Source organism: Neophocaena asiaeorientalis, unplaced genomic scaffold (assembly GCF_003031525.2).
Source record: "Neophocaena asiaeorientalis asiaeorientalis breed wild unplaced genomic scaffold, Neophocaena_asiaeorientalis_V1.1 scaffold470, whole genome shotgun sequence".
Taxonomy (NCBI): Eukaryota; Metazoa; Chordata; class Mammalia; order Artiodactyla; family Phocoenidae; genus Neophocaena; species Neophocaena asiaeorientalis.
In genome coordinates, this window is record NW_020173714.1 from 919,454 (window position 1) to 940,861 (window position 21,408).

Below are 21,408 nucleotides of genomic sequence, written 5' to 3' on the forward strand. Positions count from 1 at the left end.
CCAAAACCAGTCAAAGATGTCACAAAAGAAGAAAACTACAGACCAATATCACTGATGAACATAGATGCAAAAATCCTAAACAAAATACTAGCAAACGGAATCCAACAGCACATTGAAAGGATCATACACCATGATCAAGTGGGGTTTATCCCAGGAATGCAAGGATTCTTAAATATATGCAAACAATCAATGTGATACACTGTATTAACAAATTGAAGGATAAAAAACATATGATCATCTCAATAGATGCAGCAGAATCTTTTGACAGAATTCAGCACACATTTATGATAAAAACTCTCCAGAAAGTAGGCATAGAGGGAACTTACCTCAACATAATACAGGCCACATATGACAAACCCACAGCCAACATCATTCGCAATTGTGAAAAGCTGAAGCAGGATCAAAACAAGGATGCCTGCTGTTACCACTATTATTCAACATAGTTTTGGAAGTTTTAGCCACAGCAATCAGAGAAGAAAAAGAAATAAAAGGAATCCAAATTGGAAAAGAAGAAGTAAAGCTGTCACTGTTTGCAGATGACACTATACACAGAGAATCCTAAAGATGCTACCAGAAAACGTCTAGAGCTAATCAATGAATTTGGTAAAGTAGCAGGATATAAAATTAATGCACAGAAATCTGTTTCATTCCTATATACTAATGATGAAAAATCTGAAGGAGAAATTAAGGAAAAATTCCCATTTACCATTGCAACAAAGAATAAAATACCTAGGAATAAACCTACCTAAGGAGGTAAAAGACCTGAACTCAGAAAACTGTAAGCCACTGATGAAAGAAGTTAAAGATGATACAAACACATGGAGAGATATACCATGTTCTTCGATTGGAAGAATCAACATTGTGAAATTACTGTATTACCCAAAGCAATCTACAGATTCAATGCAATTCCTATCAAACTACCACTGACATTTTTCACAGAGCTAGAACAAAAAATTTCACAATTTGTATGGAAACACAAAAGACCCCCAATAGCCAAAGCAATCTTGAGAAAGAAAAATGGAGCTGGAGGAATCAGGCTCCCAGACTTCAGAATATACTACAAAGCTACAGTAATCAAGACAGTATGGTACTGGCACAAAAACAGAAATATAGATCAATGGAACAGGATAGAAAGCCCAGAGATAAACTCACGCACATATGGTCACCTTATCTTTGATAAAGGAGGCAAGAATATACAATGGAGAAAAGACAGCCTCTTCAATAAGTGGTGCTGGGAAAACTGGACAGCTACATGTAAAAGAATGAAATTAGAATACTTCCTAACACCATACACAAAAATAAACTCAAAATGGATTAAAGTCCTAAATGGAAGGCCAGACACTTTAAAACTCTTACAGGTAAACATCAGAAGAACACTCTTTGACATAAGTCACAGCAAGATCCTTTTTGACCCACCTCCTAGAGTAATGGAAATAAAAACAAAAATAAACAAATGGAACCTAATGAAACTTCAAAGCTTTTGCACAGCAACGGAAACCATAAACAAGACCAAAAGACAACCCTCAGAATGGGAGAAAATATTTGCAAATGAAGCAACTGACAAAGGATTAATCTCCCAAATATATAAACTGCTCATGCAGCTCAGTATCAAAAAAACAACCCAATTCAAAAATGCGCAGAAGACCTAAATAGACATTTCTTCAAAGAAGATATACAGATTGCCAACAAACACATGAAAGGATACTCAATATCACTAATCATCAGAGAAGTGCAAATCAAAACTACCATGAGGTATCATTTCACACCGGTCAGAACGGCCATTGTCAAAAAATCTACAAACCATAAATGCTGGAGAGGGTGTGGAGTAAAGGGAATCCGCTTGCACTGTTGGTGCGAATTAAATTGATACAGCCATTATGGAGAACACTATGGAGGTTTCTTAAAAACTAATAATAGAACTACCGTATGACCCAGCAATCCCACTACTGGGCATATACCCTGAAAAAACCATAATTCAAAAAGAGTCATGTACCACAGTGTTCATTGCAGCTCTGTTTACAATACCAAGACATGGAAGCAACCTAGGTGTCCATCGACAGATGAATGGATACAGAAGATGTGGCACATATATACAATGGAATATTACTCAGCCATAAAAAGAAACAAAATTGAGTTACTTGTAGTGAGGTGGATGGACCTAGAGTCTGTCATACAGTGTGGAGTACGTCAGAAAGAAAAAAAGAAATACCATATGGTGACACATATATATGGAACCCAGAAAAAAAAAAAAGGTTCTGATGAACCTAGGGGCAGGACAGGAATAAAGATGCAGACATATAGAATGGACTTGAGGACACAGGGAGGGGGAAGGGTAGGCTGGGACTAAGTGAGAGAGTGGCATTGACATATATACACAACCAAATGTAAAATAGATAGCTAGTGGGAAGCAGCTGCGTAGCACAGGGAGATCAGCTCAGTGCTTTGTGACCACTTAGAGGGTTGGGTTAGGGAGGGTGGGAAGGAGACACGAGGGAGGTGATATGGGGATATATGTATACATATAGCTGATTTTCTCTGTTATACAGCAGAAACTAACACAATATTGTAAAGCATTTATGCTCCAATAAAGATGTTAAAAAAATGATCACACTGCATGTATTGATCAACTATTTTAAAACAAATGATCTAAGATGGAAAAATGGCATAAGAAGCTTGAAAGAAAAAAAGGGCTGATCTGGGATTTTAAAAGTTTTTATTTATTTATTTATTTCTGATTGGTGAAGTCTCTGTTCCCTCTAGGGTACAAAACTTAATAATAATGTTTATATTCTGAGAGAAACAAAGCTGATTGTATAGGCTGAGCAGTGTTATCTAACATTATTACACTCATAAGGCAAAATAAATCCCCTATTTTGCATCCCAACAAAGGGAGACTGGTACTCTTGTCTTATGTTCAAGTATTTATGGGAGTCATTTCAACCAAACCTCTATTTTTCCTTATATTTCTACATTCCGATTTGACACAATATGTTATACAACCTTGCTTTTGATAAAGGACAATCAGATTTGACTTAGTGTTGCAGAAGAAAACATAATATGGCATATTTAAGAAGAGAATATGTTAAAAATGGAGAAGTGCCATTTCCATACATCTATCAAACGTTTATTAGCTCTCTCCTGTGTGTTTGAAGTCAGTTTGCTGGGGAATGGCATAGGCTTAGTTGAAGTTCCTAAAAATGGGCCTCAGGATCCAAGTCAAGTTTGGGATGGTCACCTTAAATACTTTTGTCCCCCTAGAAAGATTACATCTGGTTGAATACTGAAATGGTGTGCTTGTGTTATTTCTGTTGTGATAGACAAGCAAACTATTTCAGTATAAATGCATTTCTAGTTCTTAAGAGTTAAGAGGCCACATCTTGTTTCTCTCTTAATTCCCAGCACTTACCATATGTCTTTTGCATTTACTGAGCCTGAATGTCCAATTAAAATTTCTAAGTGTATATAACTTTTGACATTTTCAAAAATCCTGCTTCAATATAGCTGTGCACTACTCTTTTATTATTTCTTCATGTGCATGTTTTCCGTAAACACTTATTTTTCCATAGAATAAATGGTTTTGACAAAAATGGGACAAACGTATAATCAATTACCACCTTTCTGATAGCTATTCAAGAAGCTATTCTTGACTAAGAATTTATTAAGTGTCAGATACTGTGGCCAGGATATTATACTTATTATCTCACTAACTTAATGACTGGGGGAAAATGTATATTATCTTCATTTTACAACTACAAACACTGAGAGTCAAGACATTTTATGTGGGCTACACAAGTAAATTAAAGGGAGGATTAACTAAGAAATTAATATACAGAGCTTAGCAGAGAGGCTGAAAATCAGGAAGGCCACAATAAATACATTGAATATAATATTAAATCTTAATTCTGCATGTGGCCCTATGGCCCATACTGCTACACAATGATTTGTTTTTCTGTCTCACACCATCTCTGTTTTATTGTCCATGTAGCATTCAGCTTTGAATGTCCTTTCTTATAGAGAAAAGTCATTATTGGCATGATTGACAGCCCCCAAAAGATATCTAAGTCAGTTAAAGGATACTCTTCACTGCTGGATTTCCCCTGACATCCTTAAGTCACTGTGAGCCTACAGAGATTCATGGGAGTTGGTTGGGATTCCGGTCACTTGAGGGTGAACAGTGAGGGTCAAGGTCATCATGGGTGTAAAAGAGTTTATCCTCATAACTCCTAATCTCCCATCATAAAAAACACACACCAGAGAGAAATATCACATAGCTCCTGTAAATTCCAGATTACATTTCTGGAAAGAAATATTTAATTATAGTTTGCTAATCTTTATGTGAAGTTTTTGACCAGTTTGGTGTATTGGTGATTAATTAGATAAATATGGTTAAAAGAAGACAAAAGAGAATTGATGTCTAATTTGAAAGCAATGTAGATTAATAGAAGAGGTAATGAGCCTTCCATAAGGGTGTTTCTTCAAGATTCCTTAATGTCCTTTACTTCCCACATCCAAATAATAACCATGTCCTATTTATTTTAGTTCCTAAGCTCGAACACCATCATCTCTCATGTGAGCAGTTACAAACAGCCCCATTTGCCCATCTCCCGCCATTTGATATCCACACAGGTGCCAAAGTGACCTCTAACTCAGTTTAGATCTCTGCTGATACAGTAGCCACTAGCCACATGTGGCTCTTTGAATGCAAATAAAATGAATTTAAATTAAATACAATAACAATTTCAATCCCTCAATCACACTAGCTAGATTTCAAGGCTAAATAGTCACATAGAGCTAGTGGTTACCATCTTGGACAGCACAGAGCACATTTCCACATCACAGAAAGTTCTGTGGAATCTGGCTGTGGTTTAGGTCATAGCACTCTCCTGCTGTATTTTTTTCAAGTGGCTTCCCATCTCCTACAAGTGAAAAAATGAATTCCTCAGCACAGTTTCCAAGGTCCTTCCTGTTGTACCACTGAATCTTGAACTTCAACAATACTATCCTTTGTTAAAGTCTTCAAGCATACTGAATATCTTCCTAACTCAGACTTTTCATATTTGCTGTTTCTTTTGATAGGCATATTTTAATGATATTCTATACATCTCCTCCCTTTTCTTTTCTTCTTCATGAATACATCACCGTTAACTTTACAAAATCTTATTTTCTTTCATTGTCTTTCTCCAGATATAGATTCAGTTACATGAGAGCAGGCAAGGCCATGTCTGTCTTGGCAACTAACACAATGCCTTGTACATGAGAGATATTCAATAAAGAGTGAAGGAAAGAAGGATGGAAGAGACAAAATAAAAGAAAGGATGGGGAAGAAATGATAGGTTGCTTATCTGTCAGAACTTTGCTCTCATCACACCTAGTCTGGTCCTTTAATTGTCTAGTTTCCTAAACAAACCCAAACTCAAGATTTTCTCCATGCATTTCTTCCTGCTGAGGATGCTCTCCCTACATATTCTGCCTGGAAAAATGCTACTCATTTTTCCTGTCCCCAGACAGATGCTGCCTCCTCTTGGTGTCATCCCTGACCACACCTTCCCTTTTGCAGGCACATCTGGGGACCCTCACTCACTGCAATGTAAGCATTGCTTTATTACAGAGCTTGCTACTTTTCATTGTAAATAATGAGAAAGTCATAGCCAGTGTGTCTGAGAGAGGAGGCTTTGTTCAAGCATGAAGCATCATACTTGACCAAAAGAAGCAGTCACTAAGCCTGTATTGAAATTAAATAAAAATTAAAATTTTACATTTAATCTCTTAAATGTAAAACTGCATTCAATTTTTTCATATTTTTCCCATCATATCATATTTAGAGTTCTCAATTATGAATGATTATTTTGATGACTCAGGGAGAAAATTAGAATTTCTCCAAAGATATTACATAAATGTTAAAGAATTAATCATGAATCAACTTTTACCTGGGACTCACTGTAGAAAAATCTATTTTCGGTTCTGTGGCTGCAGAAATTTACACATGAGATTCTGGCTTTATGATGCTATCCTTTCAAGGCATGAGTGGAACAAACTCTAAAACAAAACACATACTCAGAAAATGGGATGTTATTTGAACCAACAGATTTGGAATCTGAGATTTCTATACATGACCCTAAATAAATTAAAGTATCTGAGGATGACTGTGGTGGATGAATCTGTTTCATCCTTTGGGTGAAAACAGCCTTCTGTCTCTCCACATGGACACCAAATAGCAGAATCTTTCAAATATTTTGTTATTGTTGTTTAAAAATACCTAGATATTTGGCAGAGTATCTTGTACAAATAATGATAAATATTCCATGTAAAGCCACTTTTAAAAAGCAAAAGGGGGCTTCCCTGGTGGCGCAGTAGTTGAGAGTCCGCCTGCCGATGCAGGGGACAAGGGTTCGTGCCCCGGTTTGGGAAGATCCCACATGCCGCGGAGCGGCTGCGCCCGTGAGCATACAGTGCATTACCTAATTTGGGATTTACCTTAAACTTTAAAAGAAGGCAATCTTATTGTTCTCATGTTTCAGTTGAAGAAACTAAGGATGGATGTATAAATTGGTCTAGCAGAGAAGTTAGGAATAAAAGGGTCTTTCTCTTGAAAAATCATCAGGGGTTTCACAAATATTGTGTTAGAAATAATATAGTCCAGAATAACTTTTTTAAAAGAAACTTGTTATTTATCTTTATCTGACTATTAAGATAATCAGTGTATCTCCTGCGTACACTCCGGACTTTAATCTGCACCCTTCCAGTGTGGCACCGAAGTCATTGGGAGTGAAAAAGACTCCTTGATAATGGGAGCTTGGTTCTGAAAATCCTTAAAATATTCTTGATATTAGAACATCACAGTCTGATGTTCTTTATTGCAAACAAGAAACAGAAATTCAGCAGGGACAGAGGGTCTCTGTAGGTACGTAGTATGGGGGTGAGATTGGAAAGAGGGAGTAGGAGATGCTTTAAATGAATAAATGAATGAATGAATGTATAAGTACATATAATATTTGTATGCTGACAATAAAATCTGTCTTATGTACACACACATACACACAAGAGATGGGATTTTGTGCCAAATGTTGGTATGAAATGTAAATAGTTGGGCTGTGATAATTGAGTAAACATATGACTCAGGTAAAAGTTGTAATTTAATATAAACAGTAGCAGCAGTACAGGAAGGGTGCTATTTTCCAACACAGTAATATCCAGTTGTCCATTCTGACCTACTCTCAACCACTGCACCAGTGACATCTTATGTTAACTTCTGACCTCTGCAAACTACTCTTGATTGAGTGAACTGGCGGCAAAGTTTGTGTTCATGGTCAGAGTGCAGTAGGTTAAATTAGATCTCCAAAGTGCTTAGCATCTAGGTAGGAATTTCCTTGCATCCATAGCCTTACCTCCACAAAGTAAAATGATGAAGTCTTTAGGATTTATTTCTAAGACATACTACCGTAGGTTAGAGGAACACTAGCATTGAAGAAAACCAGGATATTTGTTGGAATAAAATGGGAAAGTTTAAATAGGGCATCTGTGAATACTAGTTATCAAGGGTGATGCAGTTTCTAAAACATAGAATATGTTTAGAATAAGAATAAGAATGTCTATTTCCAAAACGTCCATCATTAGAGTTGACATTAACATAACCCAAGGGGCCTGTTTTTTCAAATACCACTCCACACAGTGTTAATAGGAAGTTTCTTCTTATTGTGGCAGGAAGATGACTCTCCAAAATATATTCTACTCTTTTGCAATGAGGTCTTTTGTCTAATGCATCTTAAGTAAATCTGCAAAGGAATAGCAAATCCAACAGATGCATATTTAAGAAATTAGAATGGAGACTTCAATACTGGAGATACAAATCCTATGACTTTTATTTTTAATGCAGAATTAACTTTTTTTAATAGATTTTATTTATTTATTTATGTCTGCTGTGATGGGTCTTTGTTGCTGTGCGTGGGCTTTCTCTAGTTGCAGCGAGCGGGGGCTACTCTTTGTTGCAGTGTACGGGCTTCTCATTGCGGTGGCTTCTTTTATTGCAGAGCACGGGCTCTAGGCGTGTGGGCTTCAGTAATTGTGGCTCATAGGCTCAGTAGATGTGGTGCATGGGCTTAGGTGCTCCGTGGCATGTGGGATCTTCCCGGACCAGGGTTTGAACCCATGTCCCCTGCATTGGCAGGCAGATTCTTAACCACTGCGCCAGCAGGGAAGCCCCCTATGACTTTTAAGATATAAATTAGAAGACATTGAAATTTTCAGTAGATATAGTAGGAACCAAATTCATTCTTTATTCTTTTTTTTTTACTTTCTTATCCCGTCTACTCTTTTTTCTCATATTTCTTTACCACCGTGTTTCACACATAATAACAAGCCATGCTCAGTAAATGTTTGTGCATCTTTCCTATTGTGAGCTGTTGAGTAACTGCAGTACAAAATTCCAACTAATGTGATGTTATGATATATAAATCAAACAATCTCTTCCTGTCTATAAAGAGCAAAAGTCCAGCAAATGTTTACCTGTAGAATAATAGGAGGGATAACCTTAAGGAAGAGAAGATCTGTGAAGACTCAGGCCAGGTCCAGAAGGCTCCTTGTGGATGAGTGTTGAGAGAGGAAACCCCAGTACAGACTCTCATCTCTTCAGCTCAGAGTCTATGCTCTATGAAGCAGATATTTTTGGTAGCAGATATTTTGAAAAGGTTGATGACTTGTATAGACAAACACTACAAATAATTTTGGAACATTTTTCTAGTGTCACTTGGGAAACTACTGAAGGATGTGAATGGTTGTTTTTATTTATATCTTTCTATTTCTAGTTATTCTTTTCCACAGTCATTCTGGGTTTGAAGACTTGACTATTAATTAACCAATTAGTTTATTGTATCTGAGTCATGTATCAACTCATTTACTGCAAAGAACCATGCTGTGAAATAGATACTTTCTCCAATTTATAGATGGGCCTATGAGATTATGACTAGTTACATTGTTTTAATGAGATCCCACAGGTGAGATTAGACTGAAGGTTTTCTGGTTTCTCTGTTTCTTGCACTCTGTTGCTATTCAGATAGACGCTAGGAATCCCAGAAAACAGAGTGAATGGCTTAGTGTCTACTTCTGGGACATCTATGCAAAATCATGACATCTGGAGAACTTGCTTGGTACACTGGATTCTAAAATTTAAGTTGGTACTTCAGGTTTGCTATTTTTAACCCACTCTGCTTTTCTTTGAAATTATTCTCTGTCAATTGGCTTCTAAGGAAAGAGCCTATATCGAGTCTTATAATTGAGTATTGACTTTTATTGCTAGTGATGTGGCTGTGTCACACAGTGGAATGAGGAGGAGTGGGGAGAAACTGAGATAGTGGAGTGGATGGTGGCAGCTTAGAGGGCCAGAGGAAAGCAACTTGAATCTTTGCAGCTAGTGATGGAGTGGTGTAGCTATCGGTGGGGAGCACGGATCTTCTGAGAACATCCCTAAAAATGGCGTGTGGGGTGCAGTTTTTAAAAATAGGGGTAATCTTTATGTAATTCATTTCAAACTTATATAAAAATGTAATTAATTTTAACTATGATAACAAATGCTCATATAGTATTCAATATGAATACAAAAGTGAATGTGTACAATAATGCTTTGAAGTTGAATGGTCAGTTTATGGGATGGAGATTTTGGTCCGAAAAGTTGGTAGAAAAATGAACACTAGAATGGTGCTAGAGGTGCAGGTAGGAGCCTCCCCACATGCTCCGTCTCCTCAGCTTTATTTTATCACTTAAAGTGATATCCTCCTTGTGTTTGCTTCCACTGATATGAGAACCCAGATGAACTGTTTAGGGACAAAGAAGCAGGAGTAAAAGGAATGCTGGCTTACCACTGAAGAGGGGCCTGGGAATTGTCAGTAGAAACCTATTGTTTCCAGATAAGTAATGACAACATTAAAAATTTTCAGTAGATATTTCCTGAGCACTTATTACATGCCAGACACTGCAATAAGTGCTTTATAGGTATTACCTTGTTTAAATCTCACAAAACCTATTATAATTCCCATTTTACAGATTAGGTAACAAAGGTACAGAGAGATTAATAACACAACTAAGTAACACCTGTGTAAGAGTGATTTTTCTTTTATTCATTCTACAAGAAACCAAGGAGAGAAGGATGCAAGAAAGAAAAAGGCATCTAGCACTGTGCTTGGTATACGTTTGGTGTCTCATGCATGCTTATTGACTATGTTAAGTCTGGATTTTTGAACAGTTTAGCAAAGGCTCTTGGCAGCCTTTACTATAAAGTCTGTTAGGCAATAAAATGTGTGAAATGTCTACAAAGGGAGCAAGAGGCTTCTTGAAATAGTTGAGGTAGACTTTAAACTGAATTTTAAACTAAGTCATTGTTTTCCCCAAGTTCCTCCCATTGTGTAATCTCGTAATATTATGACATTCTTACCTCTGATCTTACTAAAGGGTTGTATTTATAGCCTATTTGATAAATTCTTAGGACTCACCCCATAAAGTCTGTCATGAACTGGATCTTTAAAAAATGAGGAAAATAGCCCTGCCTCTGTTAGAGTGATGGGAGTTAAATAACCCCCAAATGTTTTTCCAGGTTTATGCTATTTATAAACTATTAAGAAAGGGGCCTTCTCCACCACCTTCCAAGTAGGGAAGTTTATATAAAGTTTCATTTAATGGGACATGATGATTATGGTGATTTGATGATGATCGTATCTTCAGCACCTATTTAAGCACCAGAGACTGATTTATGCTTTATTTTTAATCTTCACAACCAGACCTGGGAACTGAGTACTTCATGTTTGACCAGTGAAGAAACTGAGGCTCAATGAATTTGTTAATTTTCCCAGAAACAGCAATGTATAAATAATAGAGATATAATTTATTCCAAATTTGAGGTCTGCATGATACAGGTTTTTAAAAAAAATTTTTTTGATGTGGATCATTTTTAAAGTCTTGTTTGTTACAGTATTGCTGTGTTTGTTACAGTATTGCTTTTGTTTTATTTTCTTGGCTGTGAGGCATGTGGGATCTTAGCTCCCTGACCAGGGGTCGAACCCACACCCCCTGCATTGGAAGGCGAAGTCTTAACCGCTGGACCACCAGGGAAGTCCCTGCATAATATAGTTTTAACTAAGGGATTAAACAAACAGCATTTATTTTTTTAAATACCAACTTCCAAAACCCTGTCATTGTTCCCAGTGCTGCTTCTAGGCCAGAAGTTTTAGGCATTTACTGGACAGCAATCAAATAGCCATGGAGTGTGTTTCAGATTTGGGATTCATGAGTATCAGTGATTAGACTGATTTTCATTTACTGTGGCCTCTGGGAAACTGGTAGCTGCATGAGTGTGTGAAATATCAGCAGTGAGATAATAAAATGACTACAACCCAGCAATGCCTGCAAAGTTTATTTATGAATATGATGCAGATAGTGATAATTAATCCTCTGGACATTCCTTAGCTCTTTTAAGAGACAGAGTGTTCATGATATCTGGAGCAAAACCCATGTCTTTTCAGTTATTTTACAGTTCAACTTGGAACTTCATAGGTCTAATCAACAATCATTGTTCCCCAAGAAAAGGTTTTTTAGTCTTTTTTCTCCCATAATACAACAGATTGAAATGTTTTGCAATGAACACTTACTTCCTCATGCTCAGGATTATTTTGCAAGCACTGTTAATTCAGAGATGCCTCTGGGTTCTTAAATTCTTTCTGAATTTCTCTAATCATCCTGGGGGTTAGGCATGGGGTTGGTTTGTAAATTCCTGGTGTATAGATGCATGTCAGTGTCTTAGTTTTCTTTATATCTAAGTCTTTACTGTACCAGGAACTATAATTTCATGGTACATGTTTTTACCAAGTAATTCAGCAATAAGCTATTGTCAATAAAATTAAGTGTTTTTTAATATTATTCCAAAATGTTTAGTGATGCTTGTGTTTGCTGGGGAAGATTCACAGAAATGCCTTTTTTCTTGGTATTTGCATCTGGTATAAGTGATATAAATATCCTTTCTAATGAAAAAGAAATAGCTAAAAGGAGGAAGGAGTTATCCATATCCCTATATGTCTGTCTATCTACCTATCATCTATCTACCCATCCACTTATCCATCCTTCTTTATAGGTAGATATAGATACAAATAAGAGACTGATTTATGCTTTATTTTTAATCTTCACGACCAGACAAATAAGTAGATACACATAAATAAGTAGATATACATAAAATACATATATATGTTTGCAATGAAATCCACTAAAATATTAACAGTACAAAACTACAGACAGAACACTATGGGAAATTTATTTTTTTCTCATTTTGTTATAATAACATAGTCTTATTCTTAATGATAGAATAAATGTCCATAAAAACCATGTAAAAAAATAAAATATGCTAAGCTCCAAATAGCCACGGACCATGTTTCATATTTAGCATTAACGGGTACCAGTAAATCGATTTCATGTGCACTTCTTAGGAGGTCACCTCAACCATGAAGGTTTTCTTCAGTCCTTCCTCCTAGATGGGATTGTACATGGCCTTGGTCTTAGTTTGTCCTTCTACAGATATGGAGTACCATAGACTGGGTGGATTAAACAACAAAAATGTATTTCTCACAGTTCTAGAGGCTGGGAGGTCTAAGATTAAGGCACCAGCAGATCCAGTGTATGGAGAGGGCACATTTTCTGGTTTACAAATGGTTCTCTTCTTGTATCCTCATTGGCAGAGAGCAGGGAGAGAGCCTATGTCCCCTTCTTCTTCTTCTTCTTCTTCTTTTTTAAATGAGGTCATTGATCCCATCAGGAGGGCCCTACTCTAATGACCTATTCTAACCCTAACTACCTCCTAAAGGCCTTACTTCCAAACACCATCACATTAGGAATTAGGATTTTAACATATAAATTTTGGGGGAGACACAGACATTTAGTCTACTGTATCCTTCTTTGAGCCTCTGTTCCATCCTGTTTTAGTTTATTTCACTGCTTATTTATAGACCGATATTTCTAATTATGCCTTGTGTTCCTTAAGACATATAGCTTTTTATATTTGGCATTCCATTGCCAAAGCTCAGATACTGGTGTATAAAAAGGATATTAATGTTGTGAAAAAAATAATTCCTGTATGATCTTGATACTTAGTGTTCCCAAGAAGCACTTGGCCATAGACACAAAGCATCTTAATGTTGTCTTCTTTGGAAGAGTTTTCTCAACAGAGAAACTACTAACCTGCCCATTTAAAGTTTTAAATTTCCTGAAATTGTGTGTTGTAAATCTGCCAAAATATCTATTCCAATTTAAAAAATTTTACTAGAGAATCAGTAAACATCTGATTTCTATAGACAGAGACAGATAGGAGACTAAATATATATTTTACTTAAAATGAAAACAAAACAAACCAACAGCAGCAACGACAGTAACACATACATACTGTGTAATCAAATGCAAGTTTTACACAAACACACATTTCCTTTGAACTGCCATAAATAACTTGCTGGCTAGTGCCATCTTGCTTTGGGCTTGGGTTCATTGTTTTATATGGTATTTTGTGGCAACTGCTAATTATCATAAGCTGTCCAATAAATGTGATGGATTGTCCAATTAACTCTTCATCAGCATCCATTTTTGAAGATGTTACCTATTGAAACTGATGGCAGTTTATGACCTCCGTGTTGCATATGTAGCTAATTACTCCTTAGACAATAATTATTAAGTTTCTTATGCTGCATTCAGTCATTTTGTTTTACAAATTATGATGCCATTGTGTTTCCCAATTCATTTGACTTCACAACTATGGCTCTCTAAGGATTACTAAAGGTCTGCTGTGGAATGTATGGATCATAGAAACAGTGAAGTAGATTACAAATGTATCTGTTTTGTAGGTTTTCCATCGACCGGCACACCGACCTGGAGAGACAATTCAACATTAATGCAGATGATGGGAAGATAACGCTTGCAACACCGCTTGACAGGGAATTAAGCGTGTGGCACAACATAACAATCATTGCTACCGAAATCAGTAAGTGCCTGGGTTTGTTAATTTCTTCCTTATGTGGCTGAGTTCAGTTTATGCCTAGGGATCATATGACAAGTGGTCCCAGTTTCTATTAGATATTTTGGCATTGGAACTTATTTTATTGTTCCCGAGGAGCCTTTGAATGCATCGTCTCAACATGAAATAATTTACACTGTGGTAAATGACCAAAAAGTTGCAATATATGTGGGAAGGAAACATTCTTCTATCCAAGTATTCTTATATCTATATCCATTGTTCGGCCATCAAAAACAATGTTTTGCATATAAAAATATGGGGAAAGATTTAGTATAAAAGGGTAGGTTAAAAAAATAGAATTCAAGAACTATATACCATAATTTAAATAAGTGGACCCTAACATATATATTATATTCGATATAGAAACTATTACTCACATAGCTAAACAATGCATATATACATACATATATACATGCAGAAAATACAGAAAGAAAATTTACACTGTCGATACATATCATTTTGGGGAGATGAGATGATAGATGATTTCTTGTTTTTGTTTTTTAGAATTAATTAATATGTCTTACACAGTAATCATGGACTTTATTTTACATCTTTATTGCAGTATAATTGCTTTATAATGGTGTGTTAGTTTCTGCTTTATAACAAAGACATGGACTATTTAAAATTATATCTTCAGCGTAAAATTTTTCATAAATTACATGTGAAAATGTAACCTTTTTTTCAAAGGAGGTTCTAGGGTTGTTAAAATAACACATGTTGGTCCTTCTGCCAATTTTTAATGAGCACAGCTTCTTTGATTACACTTAATGACACTATAATTGAGTCTCTAAACAATAGCTGTATGGTACAATTTAGTGCTATTCTGTCTATGAGAACTCACACTCTGTCTCACCAGTTTTTTTATTATACAGAACATGCAAAGGGGATGTGATATTCATTTTCTTTCCAAGCAAAAGACATTCTGCATATTACCTGACTTTATTTTTCCATAAAGGAGCTGATGAGGACTTCACAGTTTACACAGTTCAAGGGAGACATTACATTCTTGAGGGAATTAGGGTAGAAGGAATCTGAATAAGGAAATAAAAACTCACAATAAGCAAGATTCACGGGCATACATATGTAAAGGACATCAGCCCTAAGATCTGCTCTATGCTGTCTCTAAAATCTGCTCTGGTTTCACAGCTAATGTCTCTATGTTGATAACTTTGTCTGTAAGAGGAAGAGTAATCTAGACCTTCATGAAGGGCATGGTTTTTCCTTGTTCTGAGATGTGGGGTAATGTCTTCCATGGAGTCTTACTAAAAACAAAAGAAAACAGAATACAACCACGGTGTGAAAAAGTGACGATTCGAGAGTGAAGAATGTTTCTTTTGGCAACTCAAAGCAGGCAAAGAACCTGCTTGATATGGAATGAAAAAAGAGCTTTGGAAACTTCGGTGTTTTTCCTTATTAGAAGTACCATTTTCTTCTCCAGTATGTGACTCTGGCAATAGTTTTCCCTTGTAACGTTATGGGATAAAGGAAACAAAGCATCCCATTTGGTGGCTTTGGTTTATTAGAAGTCTTAACCCCATCTAGATATGAAATTTTTACAATTTACAGTGTTGAAGCTGCATATCACCTTAAGCGTCTGAGAAAAACTGTATCTATGTAGATTGGTTTGAGGCTATATAAAAATGCTCTAAAGGACCATGGTTTTCTTTAAAGTATGTAGGCAATAATTACTTTTAAAAGAATTTTCTCATATATTGAATATAAAAACCTACTTGAGTTCGCCTTAATCTATGACACTTTTTTAATGAGATGGATCCCTTCACTTAAATATTCATCAAGGAGGCCCTAATTAGAAGAATCCAGGTACTCCATTGTAAAGAGTAAAGGGAAATGAATACACAGAATAGGTGGTTAGGAAATATTTCAGGGGCAACCCAGAAACAAAAGTCTCATTTGCAAGGAATCACAGACAAGTAAGGAAGACAGATACAAAAGCAGATGCTCTGGGATAATGAGCTGTTAATTCTAGGGTGACAAGGGTACCAAACCAAATAAGAGAAGACATTCATTTGTTCATTCACTCAATAATTATTTATGGAGTCTTCGGTACTTGCCAAGCACTGTTTTAGTGACTGAGGATATAGCAGTGAACAAAATAAGCAAAAACCCTGGGCCTCTTGAAGTTTTCCTTCTAATGGCACTTGGAAGCCCCTGCATATAAAAGTGTGAGTTGGAATCTGCTGATATATCTATAAAGAATAACACGGAGGTGAGCAAGAAGGTGATGAGTATTGGGAATTACAAGCAGTTCCATGTTGATGGTGTGAAAAAAAAGTATGACTACAAACCTCCTTCAATTAACATATGATTGATTAAAAAATACTGAAACATAGATCAGACAGTTTTCTTCATGACTTGACAGAAATCACTCAAGTATGTCCCAGATTCAAGGTTACAGTTAGCTCCATAGAGACCAAATAGGAAATGGTTCTGTCCACATGACAACCCTCAGCTTTACTTGGAACCTTATAGAATTAAAAATATACAACCCAAACTTACATTATTCTGTTGGCATCAATGGGAGTTATCTCACCTTTTATTACATCCTTTTTTGATGTTTGTTTTTTTTTTTACTCAGAGATTGAAAACTAAACTTTTTTTTTTTTGACTTTTTGCATGTCACTTTCTTAAAACCAACAAGGCAGAGTACAAAAGAGAACTTTAATTTTTGTCTGTAAAATATAAGCTGAGGTGGGCATAATTCTAGAAATTTAAATGTAAAATTAGGTTATCTTTTTTTTCTAAATCATGAAAGGAACTTGAAATAAGATCACAGAGAACTTAAGAAATATTGGAATTACGATGAAAATGGCTTAGAAACTTGTTTTCACTTGGTTTTATTATTTAGCCCATCATGTAATGTTTATCTTCCAAAGCCGCAGACCGTGTCTTGGAAAAAAATATTAAAGGGAGATTTATTGTATTTGGATGAGATGAATATTTAAAACTACCCAGGACAATAGAACCCCACAGGGGGAGGTTCTAATAAAGATAAAGAAATATTCATTCCAGGGAGAACAATTTAAAATTACTCTCAGATCACCATCTCTTCAGACAAAAGATTTAAACAAATGAAATTAAGCTATAAAATGGATTTTAGGAAAGTCCATCTGTTATCTCTTAATGAGAATGGAGATGTCATCCTTTATCCTCTTGTGTCAGATTCACTTAACCAAGGCTGAGATGTTTCACTGTGTATATTTCCCAAGAATTTCAGTGGTAATAGATCTAACTGGCCATCACAATCAACAAGCACATCTCATTACATGATCTGGCAGTTAGATGCCCAACTACTAACAAGAGATTAGGCTTGTATAGAGCATCTTTGCTAAGTAGCTTTGCTAGTAGCATCCCTTGAAGCTATTTTGCATGGCTGCTGTGTACCATGGTGGTGAAGGCTTAAAGTAAATTTAACTAAACACTGAAAAAGTATCATGTAATCCCTATGGTACATTTAACTCACATCAGTCTTTGAAAACAGGTACTATTACTGTATGCATTTTCCAGTCAAGGTATCTCAGACATAGGTTAAGTAACTTGCCCAGAGTCTCCACGAGAGCAAAGGGTGGAGACAAGATTGGTACCCTTGTTGCTTAACTGCAGATTACATGCTCTTAGATGCCTTCTTTGGGGGGAACCCTGTCCTATATCTTCTTTCCTTCCATCCTCCTGCTTAAATCGAGCTTCTGACACTGCCACATCATTTCCTAAAACAAGCGAGTGAAATAGTTCTTCTGTGCAAAGTGGAAGGCTGGTGCAGGGACAAGAGTGCAGTGGAGGAAAGAACAAGCCTGTATTTGCTCAGGCCCTCGTGTTCTAACATTTATAACCCAGGGGAGGAACATTGCCTAATGGACAAAGCCAGCCTTTGGAGCTGTTCAGACGGGAATTCTATTCCCATTTTCGAGATCAGGAAACTGAGGAACATTTTAGGGGACAGCATTTTTCAATGAAGTTCACAGAGAACTTGACATGCCCAGCTGATCCCAGTCACCTGGGTTATTGTTCAAACCAGAGTTCTGGTGTTTGCCTAGGACCTATGGAATCAGAAACTCAAGGCAGCCATTCAGGAATCCACTTTTCGCAAGTTCTCCCACCTCCCCTCCACCCTCCCCATCAGATTCACATTATAATTTAATTACATTATAATTAATATAATTTTCTATTATAAACATAATTATGATATTTTGAAGGAAGGCAGAAAAAGGTGACGTGTTCTTCTGTTTGTGTGTTTTGGCCTCTACTTTTTGTTATTCCTGTGGTGATAGGTGGTATTTCACTGAGCTGAGGTTTGAGCTAAGGCTTGTCAGATGATGCACAAGATCCCTTTAGGTTGGGTAGTGTAGTAAGACCTACTTAAGAGAGAGACATGGGTAACAAGCTCAGCTGTCAGATAAAGGATATTGGGGGACAGTAAGGGAAAATTTTTCTTATAGTAGAGTCTCTGCAGGGACATTTCAGAGGCATTGAATGCCCATTTTAGAGTGTCCTTCCCAGAGAGAGTGGTGATGTGGGATGGAAAGTGGGGAATCCCGCTGACACTGTGTACCCGAGAGCTGGCAACTGGCATTTACAGAAAGCATACTACTATTGGTTACCTGAAAGTATTGTAAAGCAGGAAGCATATAATTGCCCATTAAATGAATCTCTTTGAGTTATTGATAATGCATTGCTCTAGCCCACTACAGTGGGCTGCACACAATATTGTCAATGAAGCTTTTCACTAATGATGGTTAGATCTCCCAGGGGACATACTAGTCTGATAGCACTTAAGGAATGTTTCTTCCTGACATAGGGCCCAGCCGCCAGAATAATTGCTTTGTCCAACCCAGGCTACTTAGGAAAAATACATCTTTATAGGGAGCTCATTGTTTTGAGAAATTCTGGGTCCTGGAGTTGGATGGAGTTGGCCACATTTTGCCTGTATAACCTTGGGCAAATTATTTCCTCTCTCTTGCTCTCAGTTTTCCCACCTGTGAAATGGGAATCATAATTGTTCTTTTAAATTTAGGTTGTAGTAAGAACTGAATTAAAAGTGATGGTATTATACCTTTTAGCTTAAAATCTATCTATAATCTTTAGTAATTGATGAATAAATCACATATGTTCTTGTTAATACAGCCCTAACCTGAGGCTTTGAATAACAGCTTAATTTTAAATTATTTATTTGGTTTATATTTTCTTTTACCCCTTCTCCCCACAGCAACAAAATTGGTAGTCGTGACTCGTGTGTTACTGCTGGGTGCAGTTGTGTTTCTTCATTGCACCGCCAGTATGTTCACTGACCTTCCTCTTGTCCCTGGTTCGGGCTTGGTGGATTGACCTGTGCCTAGATAAAAACCCTCGAAATGAAGCAGGCATATTCTGGGAGAGCCTGATTGAATTAAGGACTTCAGATTTTGTATCAAGATCTCGTTCAAAATATGCAGTGCCTCTATCTATTGCCTGTGGCATAATCAGGACTAGAGTGTCTTTAAGATCAATATCATTCCCTTGTATAGAATTGAGTGGAAGCAGATGGAGAGAAGGTGTTGTCCAGTTCAGTAACTCTCACAGAAGGGAAAGGATGATGAAAGTCTGAGGTGAACAGTAAAATTCAGGGGCAGGAGTGGTTAAGGGCTCCCAAATATCAGAGAAGCTGTAGCACTATGGCTGACTGTCTGGGAATATAGGCACATGGCAAGTTCCTAGCAAGATCCCCCTACCTCAGACAAGCATGCAGGTGCTATAAGGTAGAGATCAGTGTTCTTAACAATAGAGATTATAATGAAGGGAAGTGGAAATAAATTATGGGAAAGTGAAGGGGAAGCTACAGTTTCCCGGGAAAGAGATCAGCATACAAAATAAGATTTCCCTACAGGGAAGAATGGGAGTGTCATTCCAAGTTCAAGGAGAAGCCTGATACAGGCCCCGCATGAATATCATTTTGTGTGTAACCCACACCAGATTTATTTTAACCACTATAGTGCCCACTTCATATACAGCTGCTCCAGTTACTTGAATACCGACTTGGGAATCTCTCCCTTAGTTCCTCTTTGTTCTGCATCCTTTCTACCGATATCCTCCCACTACCTCTCCATCTCTTTCATCTTTACCCCTCTTTTGTTCTAATCTGCTGATATTCAGAAAAAGCCTGCGGATTGAGACTGGAGCTATATCAATAGATTTTAACTAGGAACTCCTTTAAGATATCACTATGCCTAATAGCCCCTTAATCCTAACCCAGAAAAAGGCAGAAGGTAAAAGGCTTCCATCCCTATGTCTTGCCCTGGTCTCTCTTTATAAACCACCCTCCTCAAATCCTTAACAGTAACTCCTACTGTAGACAACTGTAGATAAAGAATAGGAAGTAGGCAGCAAATAGTAATTCAAGGTTTTCAGCTGCAAGTTGTAGCAAACTGACCAGTCATAGCAAATGGTCGTCTCCAGATTTGAGGGTACCAGATTCAGGGGGGGCAGGTAGGGGAGGTCCTAGATATGTGAAGAGATTATAAATATTGGAGGATAGTAGGTTGATTTACCCTCAGCTACGGTTTCTCTGAGGACAGAGGAAGCACAGGGACTTGGGAAGAAAGTGCAGACATCAGTCTACAAGTCAAAGAGAATGACATATGAGTTAAGTGGCCAAGTTTATAAGTCAGTTTGCTTGGATGGAATCATAACTTTTTCATTCAATCACACTCACTCCATTGGTAAATTACTTCGTTCTGTGGCTTAGTTTCCCTATTTATAAAATGGGGGATATATTGAAACACCTTTAGAGGTGTGTGATAAGGAGTGAATATGTTTACATCCTAATATCTTTCCTAACATAGAATAAACTTCTGGTAATGATGCTTATGCTAATATTAATTATCATAACAATACTTATAAACATTAATTTTATCACTTTATATAATTAAAGAGGATATGCCTAAAAGTAATCTTTTTGTCATCAAGTAAAACCACCCAGCTTTATTTTGAGGATATACAAATTGTGAGTTTTTGAGGACGTATCATCCTGAGCTGCTTTGGGAGGTATAATTTTCCACAAAAATATGTATCCAAAAGGAGGGGCTTCTTTCCTCTTGTCAGTCCTGGCCAGCTTGGCAACCCTAAAAGCCTCCTTCTTACCCCAAACTAAGGTCACAGTTACTGTTACCACTGCTTTCTCAGACAACAGTAGTGCTTACTAGGTAAAACCAAACTATGAAGTCAAATTTTCAGAGCCAGAACATATGCTCTGTGTGTGATTTGAATAAGTCACATAATCTCTTTTAGCCTCAGTTGCTATATTTGAAGTTTGTCATGACAATTAAATGATGTAATACAGGTAAACTGCATAAAATAGAGCCTGGCGTATAGGAAGGACTCAACAA

The 21,408-nt window shown here is 36.8% G+C and overlaps 1 protein-coding gene across 1 annotated transcript in view; it reads left to right on the forward strand.

Annotated features, from left to right (window-relative positions):
* CDH8 (cadherin 8) overlaps positions 1-21,408 on the forward strand; it is a 358,896-nt gene that overhangs the window by 233,320 nt on the left and 104,168 nt on the right. The window contains exon 8 of the mRNA XM_024750646.1: positions 13,863-13,999. Within this exon, the coding sequence (XP_024606414.1) occupies positions 13,863-13,999 (137 nt within the window). The remainder of the gene's footprint in view (positions 1-13,862; positions 14,000-21,408) is intronic.